At 44.0% G+C, this 14119-nt stretch overlaps 1 protein-coding gene across 1 annotated transcript in view; it reads left to right on the forward strand.

Moving 5' to 3' along the window:
• The window catches only part of CPS1 (carbamoyl-phosphate synthase 1), a gene marked incomplete at its 5' end in the record, with an annotated part of 88654 nt that overhangs the window by 17615 nt on the left and 56920 nt on the right, over positions 1–14119 (forward strand). The window contains 8 exons of the mRNA XM_082762853.1: positions 3295–3384; positions 4385–4513; positions 4921–5027; positions 5377–5518; positions 7660–7737; positions 9160–9258; positions 9936–10031; positions 13519–13708. Of these exons, the coding sequence (XP_082618979.1) occupies positions 3295–3384; positions 4385–4513; positions 4921–5027; positions 5377–5518; positions 7660–7737; positions 9160–9258; positions 9936–10031; positions 13519–13708 (931 nt within the window). The remainder of the gene's footprint in view (positions 1–3294; positions 3385–4384; positions 4514–4920; positions 5028–5376; positions 5519–7659; positions 7738–9159; positions 9259–9935; positions 10032–13518; positions 13709–14119) is intronic.

The following is a 14119-nucleotide window of genomic DNA, read 5'->3' on the forward strand; positions in this document are numbered from 1 at the left end:
TGCTTACTGCGATGCCTGTAATTCCTTTAAGATCAGGGAGGCTGTGGAAGAGCTCTGCAAATAATTACTTGTGTACGATTCCTCACACAACCTGGTGTGTGAGTGGCACGAGTGGGAAATGGAAGCGCAAGCCTGAAGCCAGGCTTGGATTTCCAATAGTAACAGGTTACCTGAAATGCTACTGGAACGCATAGGCAGCCTTGCGAGTCAGGGATCTCGCCAATTTATGCTATGCTTCCACTGTGTTTTGAGTTAGTCCTTGTTGCTACACAGAAGGATGGCAGTTGCTTCCTGAGGTGTTTGTGATCTGCAATTGCAAGATGCAGGTGAAGTCATTTTGAGCAGTAACTCAGCAATAGGTAAGGTTGCTGATGCTAAACTCCGCAATTACTAAGACAGAATTGCTCTGAAGATGCTGAAAATGGCTTCTAAAAGGGCGATATAATAAGATTAATGGAGCTTCGGTGATCTCGTTATGTTTATAACTTCATTTTGTAGGCTTAAAAAGCAACGTCACAAATGAAGCTGACAATGAAGTAAGCTGTTCAGTGTTGGTAGTTACTGGCCAGGATAATCTATCTGTTTCTAAACAGCTATTTTTGTATTAATCTGAATACAGTAAGACCTGCTCATCAATTGCACCTTTGGAGTGATTTTAATCATTTATTTTTTCTTCCTGTCCCCCACATCCTTAGGTATTAGTGATAGAGATTCTATAGACTAACACTACTTCTACAGGACAGGGAGTGTAGAAAATTGCCAGTGTTTCGCAGGAACTTTTGTTGGAGATTTATTTTGGTGCCTGTGATGTTCAGGGTCCTGGACCATGTGAGAGGTATATAAATGCTCGAAACTGATAGGTCACTTCTATCTAAACATAGAGTCCCATGTAGTTTTTTGCTGTCACCACTGTTGTCAGCAGTTTCTCTTCTCCCTGACTGCTGACTCAGAACCTTCCTGCAGCATCCTCAGACTGGGAGGCTTCTTATAGGTTGTGCTGTGACCACACGAGGGAAATCCTCTGGCTTTTAACAGTTCCCTGATTGAGTTTCTGGTCTAGCTTCTCTGTAGACATACTCTTGACCAGATGGAGGGGTCAGTGCTCTGCAGTACAGAGGAAGAGTAAGTGAGAGAAGTGGGGGAAGGCTTGTGAAGACAGCAGCACCTAAAATCAGTTGGGAAAGGTGTTAACAAATCATAGCCTAATTAATTGGACAGGGCGAAGTTTTGAGGAGGAGGCAATTAAAATAACTCAAAGAAGTTTTGTTCCACAATTCTCCCTGGCCCTTAGAACAGCCAAGGAGAACATTTGAGGGAGATCTCTGGTTCGTAATGTTTCACGGATTTTTTTAGTAGGGGTGTTGTGAGGAACTGAGGCGTCCCCAAGAGCCCTTCTAAAAAGGTGTGTGAGTTTTTCTTAAGGGACTCTGACACATAGCACAAAATTAATTTCTGTGAAAACTGCGTGCATCGATTCTCTTGAGATTGTTGAACTCCACTTCCTAGAAGCTTGAAGGGCAGCAGGTAGAAGACCCTTGCAGTTGCTTTGCAGCAATGCAGTTCCACCAGCCTGTGCACGAAGAATCTGCTTGTGTACTCCTGACTGAAGGGACTGTCATACCTCTCAAGACCAAGTTTCAATAGCAGATTCACCGTGCTCATTCTCAAAAAAGGGATTGTGAGGCACTTTGCCATAGCTTTATGTGGTGTGAGCTATGAGATGTTCTGATACAAAATCCCTTTTCAGTGTTGCAGAGCAGGAGTCACGACATCAGTGCTAACACTGCTGGCTCTGTGCTGATTCTTGTCCCGTTTAGAGGAGAAGTACAGACCAACTGCTGGCTCGTGAGCGGCAGCTAGAAACCTTGCAGTGAAGGGAGATGGCTTCTCGCAGCCCAGCTCTTTCACCTCTGCTCCTGAAACGGCAGGCAGTCACTCCTGATGATGATCTGAGACGTCCTCACACAGGACATGCTCTTGCCTACATCATTAAAAATCTATTCTTGTTGTTTTGTTTTCTTTTGAGTAGAAAACAATTCAAACAAGAACTTAATTAGGATAACAGAAAGGGAAGGACTGTAATATTCTGCTAAAACTTCATTTTATGCTCCCTGTAGAGGGGATGTTTTTTCCTTCTGGCTGGTCCTAATCTTCCTTGAAAAGATTGTTTGTCACCAGTACCACAGCATATTGGGAATGGATTTTAGCATCTCTTCATAAAGGGGCCCAGCTGTGAAATTTGAATGCCAGGAAAGCCGATTAAAAGGGAGTTGTTTAGCTTAAAAAAAAAAAAAAAAAAAGCGGTGTATTGCACAAGAGGAAGGACACTTTAGATAAAGTACACTTACGAATATCAACTTTCAGAGTTTGCTTTTAGAAAGCAGAAGCCCACCTTATGTGGTTATTGATGAGCGGCATCCCATGCTGGCACTAACTGCAGTTACATAACCAGTAAGATAATTCAGCAAGTTTCAGAAAGAAGCTATCCATAAAGAGCCCTATATCAGTGCCAGAGCCTTCTCTTAATGTCTCCATGTTGCAGTATCAAGATTCATAAAATAGACAGTGGTTTGGCTCCACCATCTTCCATCCTGGTTGCAACCAGGAAGATAAGTGGGTGTACTGAAATGGTCCAGAGGCAGGGGATGTGCAGGGACAATTTACTTTGCAGGATGGGAACAGCAGCTGGAAGAGAAGGTGCCAGAAGTGTAGAACTGTGCACAACTGCTGGTGCCACATGAACATACGTGATGCTCAGTGGCACCCACCGCAGGTCTATCACAGAATGTATCACGTCCAGCCACACTGGGCTTCGGTCCTGCTGTGACTGGAAGCTCAGGGTTGTGTTTCGTGTGATGGAGCCATAGCTGGTGGGCATGAAGCAGCCTTGCTCCACTGGCATCAGCGCGATGACTTCCCTTCAGCTGGAAACCTCTCCCCATGTGTCTGGCAATTCTCTTGGGCTGCAATGATCTGTGAGAGCTGACGTGCTACTTCACTGCTAATGAGGTGAAACACTGGAAAAAAGGTTGTCATTAGCTATGGAAACAAGTGGTTTCTTAGGGATTGCTGTTACTGCTGTAATCAACGGTATATAAAATGGTGTTGTAACTTTTATTTTAACAAAAAAATGAAGTGTTAACATCTGTGGTACTTCTGGAGATTTCTCTGTAAGTTGACTGTGAAGCACCAGTTGCTGCATGTTGGTGAAGAGTTATTTTGCTGGCCGCCTTCCCTGTGTTTTGGGGGGCAGGAGGTGATCTGTCACTTACAGCACGGCCTTTCTTTTTGTAGGAAGTCAAGGTATATGGCAGAGGGAATCCAATTAAAGTTGTAGCAGTTGACTGTGGGTTGAAGTACAATGTTATTCGTCTGCTGGTAAAGGTAGGTCAGTGCTTTATATCCTTCTCTCCTGTTCTGCTTTGGTAAGAACCTTGCCTGTACTCAGTAGCCTTCTTTTCAGCTGTACACATTCATACCAGTAGCGGTTTCCTTCCTAAAATGAGGTACAGGTGTTTTTGTTTTTAGGATGATTTTTATGGACTGTGAGGTGTTTTCTGAAATTGATGCATGGTATTGAGGGGGGTGAGGAAGAGGAATTGTGCAGCAACCTTCCGGCCTTGAAGAATCCCAAAAGGTGATCTTTAGAGAAGCTGTGGTGCCAACATGGCCAAAAATGAATAAATGGGAAAAATTTTGCAGTGAGAGTGGTTGGAGAATGGCTGAAACAGGGAACCAGAGAAGTTGTGGAATGTCTGTCCCCAAAGATGCTGAAAACTGCCCTACAGTGGAAGTCCCTGCTTTGAGCAGGAATTGGACCAGATGATCTCCTGAGCTCCCTCCAGCCAAAGTGATTCTTTAATTCTAGGATTCTTTGAAAATCTTTTCCTGTTGTTAGCACTGAGATGGAGCAGTCCTTACTTCTCTAGCCATACTGGAGGAACGAAGGTGGTGTCCTCTCATTCTCAAGATGCACAAGGTTCACGTGTTTCAGTTTTCTGGTTAATGTGTATGTTCATCCCCTTATAGGCATGCAGGACTATTGCTGGCATGTTGAAGAGGCTGAGATCCCTGTGTTAGCAGTTAGGGTGAATACATTGTGTGACAGTGAATGTATTACTTGTGTATATACACACCTATTTTGCATTCAATTACTAACTTTCAATCTCATTAGTGAATTTCAGAAATACTTGGCAAACACTGAGGTGGCTCAAAGATGAAAAATCCTAGCAGGCTTGTGGAAATAATCTGGACATAATTAATGATAGCCTTGTTATCGTTCCTGACAAGGGAACGGCTGAAATCCCAGTTCAGCCTCCAGACATGCATTCATTTGTTTCTTTGCTCCGCTCATTGCTTGTCTTTCCCTCTGATTTTCTCCCAGCGGGGTGCCGAGGTACATCTGGTTCCATGGGACCATGATTTTACCAGCATGGACTATGATGGGCTCGTAATTTCTGGAGGTCCAGGGGATCCGATGAAGGCCCAGGAGGTGATTCAGAATGTCAGAAAGGTAGAGTATGATAGCCACAGGCCATTTTTTCATGTTTATTTGTCCTCTTTTCCAAGTTGTCTGAGTTTGGTCCTTCAGCACCTTTGTGACCTTGTGAAGGAATAGCCTTGATTTCACAGTGCTCCCATTTGAAATAATGTCATGTGTTAATATAAAGCACCCCTGCTCATTCCCCTTGAGTAGGCCGAGACAGCAAGCTGTGCTCTGAGCTTTCCCCCTGAGGAGAGGAGGAATCTGTCCTTTGTAGGCTGTTGCCAGCCTTGCATTCCACCCGTCCCCTCCCCAGCTCCCAAACTCTGTGTGGCTGCTGTGAGGGAACTGCAGCAGGGCTAGGAGCATAGCATGGGTTATGCTGGAATTGCTGAACAGTGACACTCCAATAGCTTTTGAAAACCTTTTCATTGTAGGTGCTGGAGAGCAATCGCCCAGAGCCTTTGTTTGGAATTAGCATGGGGCACGTAATCACTGGAATAGCAGCCGGAGCCACTTCCTACAAGATGCAGGTGGCCAACAGGTACAGCAGCTCTTCTGCTCCCCAGGGCCCAGACAGACCAGTTCAGTGCTTTGCAGTTATTTCTTCATTCTTGCCATTCTCCTTCCTTTAATTTAAATTGCCTCGGTGTGCATTGTTTTTTTTGAAGGTGCCTCAAAGAGTTTGAGTAACTGGTCCCCCACCAAACTGAAGGACAGCAAAGTTTTTCCTAGGATTTATCATTTTGAGATTGGTTATCAGTAGCAGTTCAGCAGTAGCCGTTCACTATGTATAGTTCCTCAGCTATGAACTCCTCCACATTATGGCATTTGGACACATCCAGCACTTCTGTCCCGTTCTCTGACCCTTTCCTTCTCCCTTCCTCTTTCAGAGCACAGAACCAGCCTGTCCTGAATGCAGTGAATGGACAGGCTGTCATCACTGCTCAGAACCACGGTTATGCCATCGACAGCTCTACCCTCCCACCCGGCTGGAAACCTCTCTTTGTCAATGCCAATGACCAAACAAACGAGGTGAGTGCATACTTCCTAGATACCTATACGTAGCAGCCTCCAGTAAAGAAAGACTATCTCATTTTATTTTCCCTCCTGGAAGCTTGCAGTCAGGTTACAATTAGTCATCAAAACTAAACTTGATGACGTGGCCATCTCCTTTACTCGGGGTCCTTCCTTACAGCCAAAAAGGGAGTGAGCCATTACCTCTGTCCATGCTAGCCCAAAGCAAAGGACTGCAGCAGTGACCTCACGATTTCCCTGGAATTGTTGCCTTATTAATTTCTGTGACTTCCCCACTGCAAGGGTGCTAGCCTGTGCCACTGAAATGTGTTGGTTTTGTGTTATACAGCACAGAAAAGGGATATTACTGGAGTCTGATCTATTTTGTTAATGTAAATAGAATCCCAAGGCCTAAAGGTCAGGGAGGAGACAGGCAACTGCCTCTAGAGAACAACTTACAGGATCTGATGTAGAGGCCTCATGCCAAGTAACACTCCACGTGGGGGGGTCTTCTGTTTCGTATAAATGCCCCACACTGAGTCTGGCAGAATGGACAGTGCTGTCCTGGCATATCCTGGCTATAGTTTGCAGGATCAAGTAGCGGTAATTTCCAGCTGATGGTTTGAGAGTAAGTTCGTTGTTCATCAGTTCCTGTTTTCTTTGTCCTTGCCAGTGTATTTAAGCAGAGATAAATGTTGCCAAACAAGGTATTAATACAAAGGATTTACAAGTGTCGTTCAGTTTTTGAAGTGACTTTGGTTTGGCTGTGTTGGCACACTGAACCCTTCCATTCTCAGGCCTTCCATGCTTGCTTTAGCTAAATTCTGGGGACATGTGTGATGGTGTTTTTGCCTAAATCAGGTGGTAAGGCTGGACACGAGTCTTCTGGATCTAGAAGCATGATATTCTTTCATGTGACCTGAAGAAAGCATTTCTGCTACCCCCAAAGCAGCATCAGGCTCCTAAACCTTTATAGATTTGTCCATACGCTGGAGAGGGACAAGAAACATTGCATTTCTAGCATGGGGTGCACCAGCAGGAACAGGACTGGATGGGCTCTCCTCTGCAGTCCTCTATTTGGAAGAGAAGAAGCACTTCCCGTGACCGACCTGACACAACACAGTTGGACAGGGCCAGCACAGGTTTCCAAATACTGACAAGCTATGGAGCGAATATATTTTGAAAAGGTGTTAGTACGTAACTAGAAATAACATGAGCATTCAGGGAAAATGTGGCAGACTCAGGATGCTCTTTACTCTGAGGGCAGAAACTCTTACTGTGGGCAGGAGCTCATCTCCTGTCCCTGTCCCATCCCTGCAGCCCGGGATGGCACTGTTACTCTGTAGGAGCTGCTGTGGCTCCTTTGCCCATTTGTGGGGGAAACGGGTTTATATCTGAGCTATTTTTCTGGGATTCTCTCTTAAGGGAATCTTGGTTTCCTCCATCTGGAATTGAGCCATGAGCAGTGACAGCTACAATGTAGTCTGCCAGTGGCCTGCACTGCCTGGTGCTGTCAGGCCATGCAAATGAGAGATTTGTTTTGCCTGGCTCCAAGTAGAAATACAAGCACCATCTCCAAACTCAGCTTAGGTCTTTCATACCATCCAGAGCAGTTCGTCACAGACCTGCAAATGACCCAGGGCATGGCCTTGTGTCAGCATTTGAAGTGAGTTATGGAAGTAAAGAGCATGACCAACATTTCTTTCTTCTGTAACAGCACGAGCCAGATCAGAGCAGTAAAAACAATGAAACAGCATTCTTCAAAGTGATCTTTTACTTGCTCTGTATGGTTTTGCTTCTTTGCCTGGTCCAGGATCTCCTCTGGAGGGAGACCAGCCTATCTGCTCTGCTAAGTGCATGCAATTTAATAGGGTTTGCTACTGTAATGAAGGTGATGTCTCTTCCATGTTTCTCAGCCACGCACAGCTCAGTGGGTAATGCACGCACTGGAACATTAGCAGAAGATAAAAAGGCTCCATAGTAAGGCTCCTCAAGTAAGACATAGTTTGAAGACTGTGCATGAAACAGGTTTCAATTTAGCAGCCACTAAAAACATCTCAGCCCCTTGGCCTTCAGTGCTTGCAGGGATAACATCTGGCTTTCTGTTCCCTTGCCTACTTTCAAGGAGTCATCTACGCTGATTTTTTTTATTCCCGCAGGGAATTATGCATGAGACCAGACCAATTTTCACAGCACAGTTCTACCCAGACGCCAATCCCGGGCCAACAGACACAGAGGTATTGTATGAGGATTGATCTGGGCTTACTTTTAGGTGACCTGGGGAGTGCAGATACATATCAGCTACAATAACAAGTCTTTATGTTGTTGATGGTCCTAAATCTTGTTTTCGGAGAAGTCAGAATCCTCACAGAGGACCCAGTCATGCATAGGCTTGTGTCTGCTTAGCTTGATCCACAGCTAATTACAATCAGCAGCAAGGCGTCTATTGACTTCTGTGTGCTTTGGATCAATGATTCCATTCACATGATGCGCATGCTTTGAGTCCTGGTGGGATTATTTGTGTGTTGGAAGTTACTGAAGTGCTTAAGGCTTTGCAGGATCAGGCTCAACTATCTTGTACCTGGGGTGATTGCAAAAGGAAAAGGATTTCATCTTACAGAAAAAACACTAGCCAGATGTTTTGTAATAAAATCATTAACTTTCTAATACATTTTAGTTCCACTTTCAAATTTTATAATTACTGTAGAGTTATGTAAATGAATGCGTACTTCCTCACTCTGGTTCTCCTAAGTGAAATGAAATTTTAATCCCCCATCTGTGACTTCGCACAAATTCTATAACAACTGATTGCGTAGTCACAGACTATGACTAAGCAGCAGCAGGGGATGTGGAAGGCAGAGAAAGCACGTCTGAACAGAAATACACTTAGCGTTTCTTGAGAAGGTGGAAGAATACATGGAAGTGCTTATTTTATTCTTAATTTGATGTTGTTGATTAAACCTGCAAGTAAATCTCTTGATATCAAGACGTTTCCTACCAATCTGACCTGTAAATCTCACAGAATGTGAAACAACCCTCGGCTCTGGCTTCTCCAAGTATGTGCACTTCCACTGCTTGGATGGATTTGGGAACCTGGACCCCTTGCGGACCCCATCAGTTGGGTGCAGTCACAGCCTGCCTCGCTGTATCCTGCTGCTGCCTGGGATGAGGCACATGGAAGCCAGAAAAAACTTTCCTCACAGCTGCTCTGGGATCTCTGGAGGGACCAACCAGCTGACACTTAGACACACCTGTTCAGACCCCAGCTCTGCAGCAGGCTCCATTCCACATGGCTCACTGGAGCTAGTTAAGCATCTGCTCTTCTGTATTTTAGCTTTCAGTGCACGCTCTTTCCTTATGCTGCCAGCCATATAGAAGCAGAGCTCACAGACATGATTTATAAGCGTTTTCTCCCTGATATGACCGCACTTTCTTGAATGCAGCTTTGTCAGATACAGCAAAGTCATTATAAATAATGGTCCCCTCTTCTCCGGTGGTGTGAATGTGCCTTCAGAAGGCAGCAGAGCAGAGTTGATAGCTGGAGCTCGCAAATGGCCTGTTTGTTTGTTTTTTGTTGTTTTTTTTTTTTTTTTTCTTCTTTGCATATTATTTGTTTAGTTCCACTTTGGAGATTAAATTCATGTGTTTATTTTTCCTAGTTCCTGTTTGACTCATTTATTTCACTGGTTAAGAGAGGGAAAGGCACTACCATTGCTTCGGTCCTGCCCAAGGCTGGAGCAGCAGCTTCTAGAGTGGAGGTCAGTGCACAGATGCTCTTTGTTCCTGCCTGTCAGTAAGGCTAGGAGCTTGCTGACTCCTGCTGAACCCACTGTACAAAATGGCATAAAAAGCAGGCCATGGAGGTCAAAGGATTCCTCCCTGTACAAAAGGCCTGTCCTAGAGTTGTCTAGCTTTTCTTGTGTTTTTGACTCCCTTTTCTTTTGGAAATTTGTAAGATCTGACATTTTATGTATTTTTCTCTCAAGTTCTCCCAAGAAAGGTGCTCTCACAGCAGTATAGGAGGTGCCCAGGGATAATCCAGCCATGAGATCTCGTGCCAGCATCATAATATTGCTGCCCTGTTGCTTGGCAAATAAGTCTGAAATTCCTAGCGGGAGCTGAATTTCAGACAGTTTTGCTATCTTAGAAGGCAGCTGGACTTTGTGGGCAGCCAAAATGAGGCATGGTTGTCTATGAGCACATGATAAAATCAACACATGTATTGCATGCCTTATGCATGAGCTGTGTTTCTCTAACCAGAGAGATATGGGACAATTCCTGTAGAAATATTCTTAGACGTAAAAACTTCAGAGTTCTTGGAGGTGACTTTTATTCTCTTTTTGGAACTTAAGATTTGTTCTGTGCTGCATTCTCTGTTTATTTTGCTATCCACCACCACGGGACTGACTTTTTCTATACTCTTTCACACCTCCAGGTCTCCAAAGTTCTCATTCTTGGATCCGGGGGCTTGTCCATCGGTCAGGCAGGGGAATTCGATTACTCTGGATCTCAGGCTGTGAAAGCCATGAAGGTGAGACAGATACTTCAGAAATGCTAACTTTATTTATTTTATTTTCCTTTGTCACGGTGAATGTTTGCCCAACTCTTTCATTGCAGGGGCAGGGAAGCTGGTAGAATAAATAATAAAATTACCTATTTTTGGTTTGAGTTTGTTGGTAGTGTGATATGAGTTAACCACTCAGAATTATCGACTGGAGAGTGACATTCTTGAGGTTTCCATTGCAGCCTTCAGCTGGTTTGTTATTTTTGTTGTGTGACTGAGCACTCCAGGCTTGTCATATCGTCCTGCACTCTGGTCGAATGAAGAGGAGGAAGATGGTTAGCAACACCTGAGCTGAAATCACTGAAACTTGTGGAGTGCTGGCATTGCAAGGCAGGCAAATAATAACACCAGCAGAGCAGTTGGCTGCTATCAAGACAATTATGCAAAAGATTTTGAACCCCTTATCAAAACAGGTTTTCTAAATGTGTTTATTTCAAATGGAATGAGGGTTTTAAAGTTCACATATGCCAAGTTTTGTTTCCAGAGTGAATTCATAATTTTGAAAGGAATATATGAAAAGTCATCCTTTTGGATGACTATTGTCCAATAAACTTAATGTCCCACTTCTGAAGTCCCCTTTCTGAAGCCTGGAGGGCTGTGTTATTCTCCTAATTTGTAGAAGGAGAGATTGTAGGGGTCCGTCTGACAGAATCAGAGCAGTTATAGCTGCTCTGACAAGGTGAGTATTGTGATCTGCACTGAAGCTAACCAAAGTCAGGGCCATTCTATTCTTGTGCTGACCCCAGAGTCAGCAAAGGGGAAAAAATCAATTACAGTAATCTTAAATACAGTCTGGGGTAGGTCTGCATCGGTCCTAATGTTACAACACATCTTGTATTGGATGTGTTTTGTGTCCTGTATTGCTGTTGCTGGCTGCTAGCTTGAAGTGGCCATGTTGTCAAGATGATGACAAGGTAGGAATGGAGGATCCCAGAGCTGGTGAGTGCCAATAATGACCTGGGTTGGAAAAGAGGCCTCTCTGTCCCTTCTTCCCCTTTTCTCTCTCGTCCTTCAAACTCAGTTCCAGTTTGTGGGGAAAAAAATAAGTGTTTTTTATGTGTGTATTTTATTTTTTATTTTTTTAATGATAAATCTTCCTAGCTTGACCTCCCACAGTGCTCTTTCCCTTCCTGTGGCCATCAGCCAGCTGCTCTGATCTGCTGCAGGCTAATCAGCCATTCCAGCAGCAGCGCCTGCTCTTCCTGACCTTGCCTCTGGCAGTGTGATTTACAGCTGCATGCAGGAGAGAAGGCAGTTGGTCAGTAGCTGCCAGGAGAAAGCTGCAGAGCAGGGATGGGAGAGAACAGGGACAATTAACAGGAGACAAAAAAAAGAGATTTCTTTCCCCTTAGACATCTTAGTTTTATTTTCGTTTAAAAAATCGATATTGGTTCTCACTGCTGGATGTTCTGATTCACTCTGCGATGCATTGCTGTTCTTCCTAGTCTACTGGATGCCAGGTCCTTACAAGAAGGTGCTGCAGTTCACATCCAGTCCTACGCAGTTACGTGTGTGCCTCTTTCTAGAGTAAGACTCCATGGAGCTGGGGCTGCCCCAGTCGGTGAATTTGTATTTGCAAGAATATTCATCGAAGGCAGGAACTAACTATGAAGCGGGAGGCCAGGAAGCATCTGTGAACAGCGGAGAATGGCCCGTGGCCATCCGAAAAATCTTCATGATTGCTTGGGCTGGGGATTCTCCCAGCTGTTCTGTGTACAGGTGGCTATTGCACAAAAGGAAGAATCCTTCAGGAAGACTCCATTATTAATTCTCTGTTTTAATTAAGTTGTGATAAAGATCTCCAGCTAGGATGGGTGGACATCGTGCGTAGTGTGTACAACAGCAACAACAAAGAAAATTAAAAAGGCAGAAGTTGAAGGAAAGGGTTACAAGAGCAAACACCAAGTGGATTAAAATCTAGAATCCCAAATAACTAGGCCTGGGGATGTGATATCAGTAAAAACTTCTCTCTTAGCACAGCGTGCGTTAATTCTGCTCATTAATTATGTTCCTCATCACTGCCAGCTGGTCCTTCAGATACCTTGCCCCAGATAAGTAGGAAAGAAAAGGCTGAGATGTACAGATACGCCGGCTTATTGGAAAGTGCTGAACCTTTCCCCTCCCCTGTTCATTGCAGCAGAACTACAGCTCTGAATTTCTGAGCATATTTATTATAGAAGAATGTTGTGGTCAGTGAGCTACCCTTCTCCCTCAGCACCTGCAAGAAAACTACCCAGTTTGGAGTCCTCAGTCTAAAACTGAAATCTTCTCTGTAAGGATTTTCTGTTTATTCCTTTCCCTGCTATGCACGTTTTCAAGGAAAGCAGAGTTTTCTGTTCAGTGGAAAAAAATCCAACTTTTCTTGGGGAAAAAGTGTCAACAGAAATTTACAGTCAGTCTTTAAAGCAGTATTTTAAGTTATCAAGAGAGAAAGAAGAAATGTTATCCAGTAACTGAAATAAGTAATCAGAGAGAGCACTGAGGAAGAATCCCACTGCTCCAGGTGAGCTGTGTATTTGTTTCCCCAAACCAGTGGGTCAAGCAATCACAAAATGTTCTCGTGTTTTCTGTGAACAGAAGAAAAATAGTAATTTCTATACCAGTCACAGGAACTCTTCCATACCATTTGCTTGAGGAATGGTGGCTGACTTAATCTATCAACCCTTTTCCTCTTTCTTCTTTTCTTTATTTCTGCTCACAGTTCCTGTTTGTTCTGAAAGTTTCTTCTCTTGTTTTTCCTTCTCTCTAAGAAGCCTCCACTATTCCTATATGGCAAATATTTCTCTTAAAATGTATTTTGCATCCATAGCTAGCATTGTTTGTAAAGGGTTTATTCATCTGTAGAAGTTCATTGCCTTATCAGACGTTGATGGAGATTATGAGTTCCCATAAAAATGAGGCGTGCGTCCCAGTACACCTTTTCAACAAAGCAGTAATGTGTCGCTCTTTATCTGCCTGTGGTTGGTGTGTTGGCCTTTTTTGGGGGTTGGTTGGGTTTTGTTTTTTCTTTTAGGCATGACCATATTCTGGCCTCTTTAGCAAAACTTGGTTGGTATCCTCTTTATGCATTGATATTTTGAGAGTGAGAGGAGTTGCTCTGCCCAGCTCTGTCTCAAACTTTTCCACTGTTGAGCAAACTGTAGTGAAATTCCATCTGCAGCCCAAAGAGCTGTAAACCTCTTACTGTTATAGCAGGAAACATGATAAACTTTACTATCTCTTTATCTCAGTTTCTCATATGTGACAGAGAAAAAAGTGTATAAAGTTTTGGCTAACCTTCCTCTTGCATATAGAGGCAGAGTTTATACAATATCATGAGGAACCAGGCTTTCTACATTCTGCTGTTGATGAAGCTGCTTGTTGAACACCTTCTGTCCTTGCTGCTGCTGTTAGCTCTTTTTCCATGTAGGCCTAGCTTTAATGCAGATTTCGTTGTGTTTTTTTTTTTTTTCAGGAAGAAAATGTGAAGACTGTCCTCATGAATCCTAACATCGCTTCAGTGCAGACCAATGAGACTGGCATAAAGCAGGCTGATGCTGTCTACTTCCTCCCCATCACTCCCCACTTTGTCACGGAGGTCATCAAGGCAGAACGCCCTGATGGATTAATTTTGGGCATGGGTGGCCAAACAGCTCTCAACTGCGGTGAGTGCAGTGCAGATAGATGCCTTGGCAGCCCTTGCAGACCAGCTCATTGCTCTCACCACACGTTCAGCAGACTCCTCGTATGCAAATGTGCAAGACCTGTGTCTTGCTGTGTTGCCTGGAGGCACAGGCAGAGATGCTGACCATGGCAGAATGAGTAATTGCTAAGCTATGGACATAGCATCTAATCACTGTTTTCAGCACTTGAAAGTAAATCATTCTGGAATCTCATCTCCTGGTTATCGTAGCTGAACTGGGGGTACTCACACCACCCAGGCAGAGATCAAAAGGAAAAGTTAGCTTCATTTAACCTTCTTGCAGCAGTACCTACCTGTACTGCTTTGTCTCTGAGATGACTGCCAAGTAGTAACTTTAATAGTAATCCAGTGGTTCTTAGATTTTAGGGAAGAA

This window comes from Aythya marila, assembly GCF_965140915.1.
Source record: "Aythya marila genome assembly, chromosome: 6".
Classification (NCBI taxonomy): Eukaryota; Metazoa; Chordata; class Aves; order Anseriformes; family Anatidae; genus Aythya; species Aythya marila.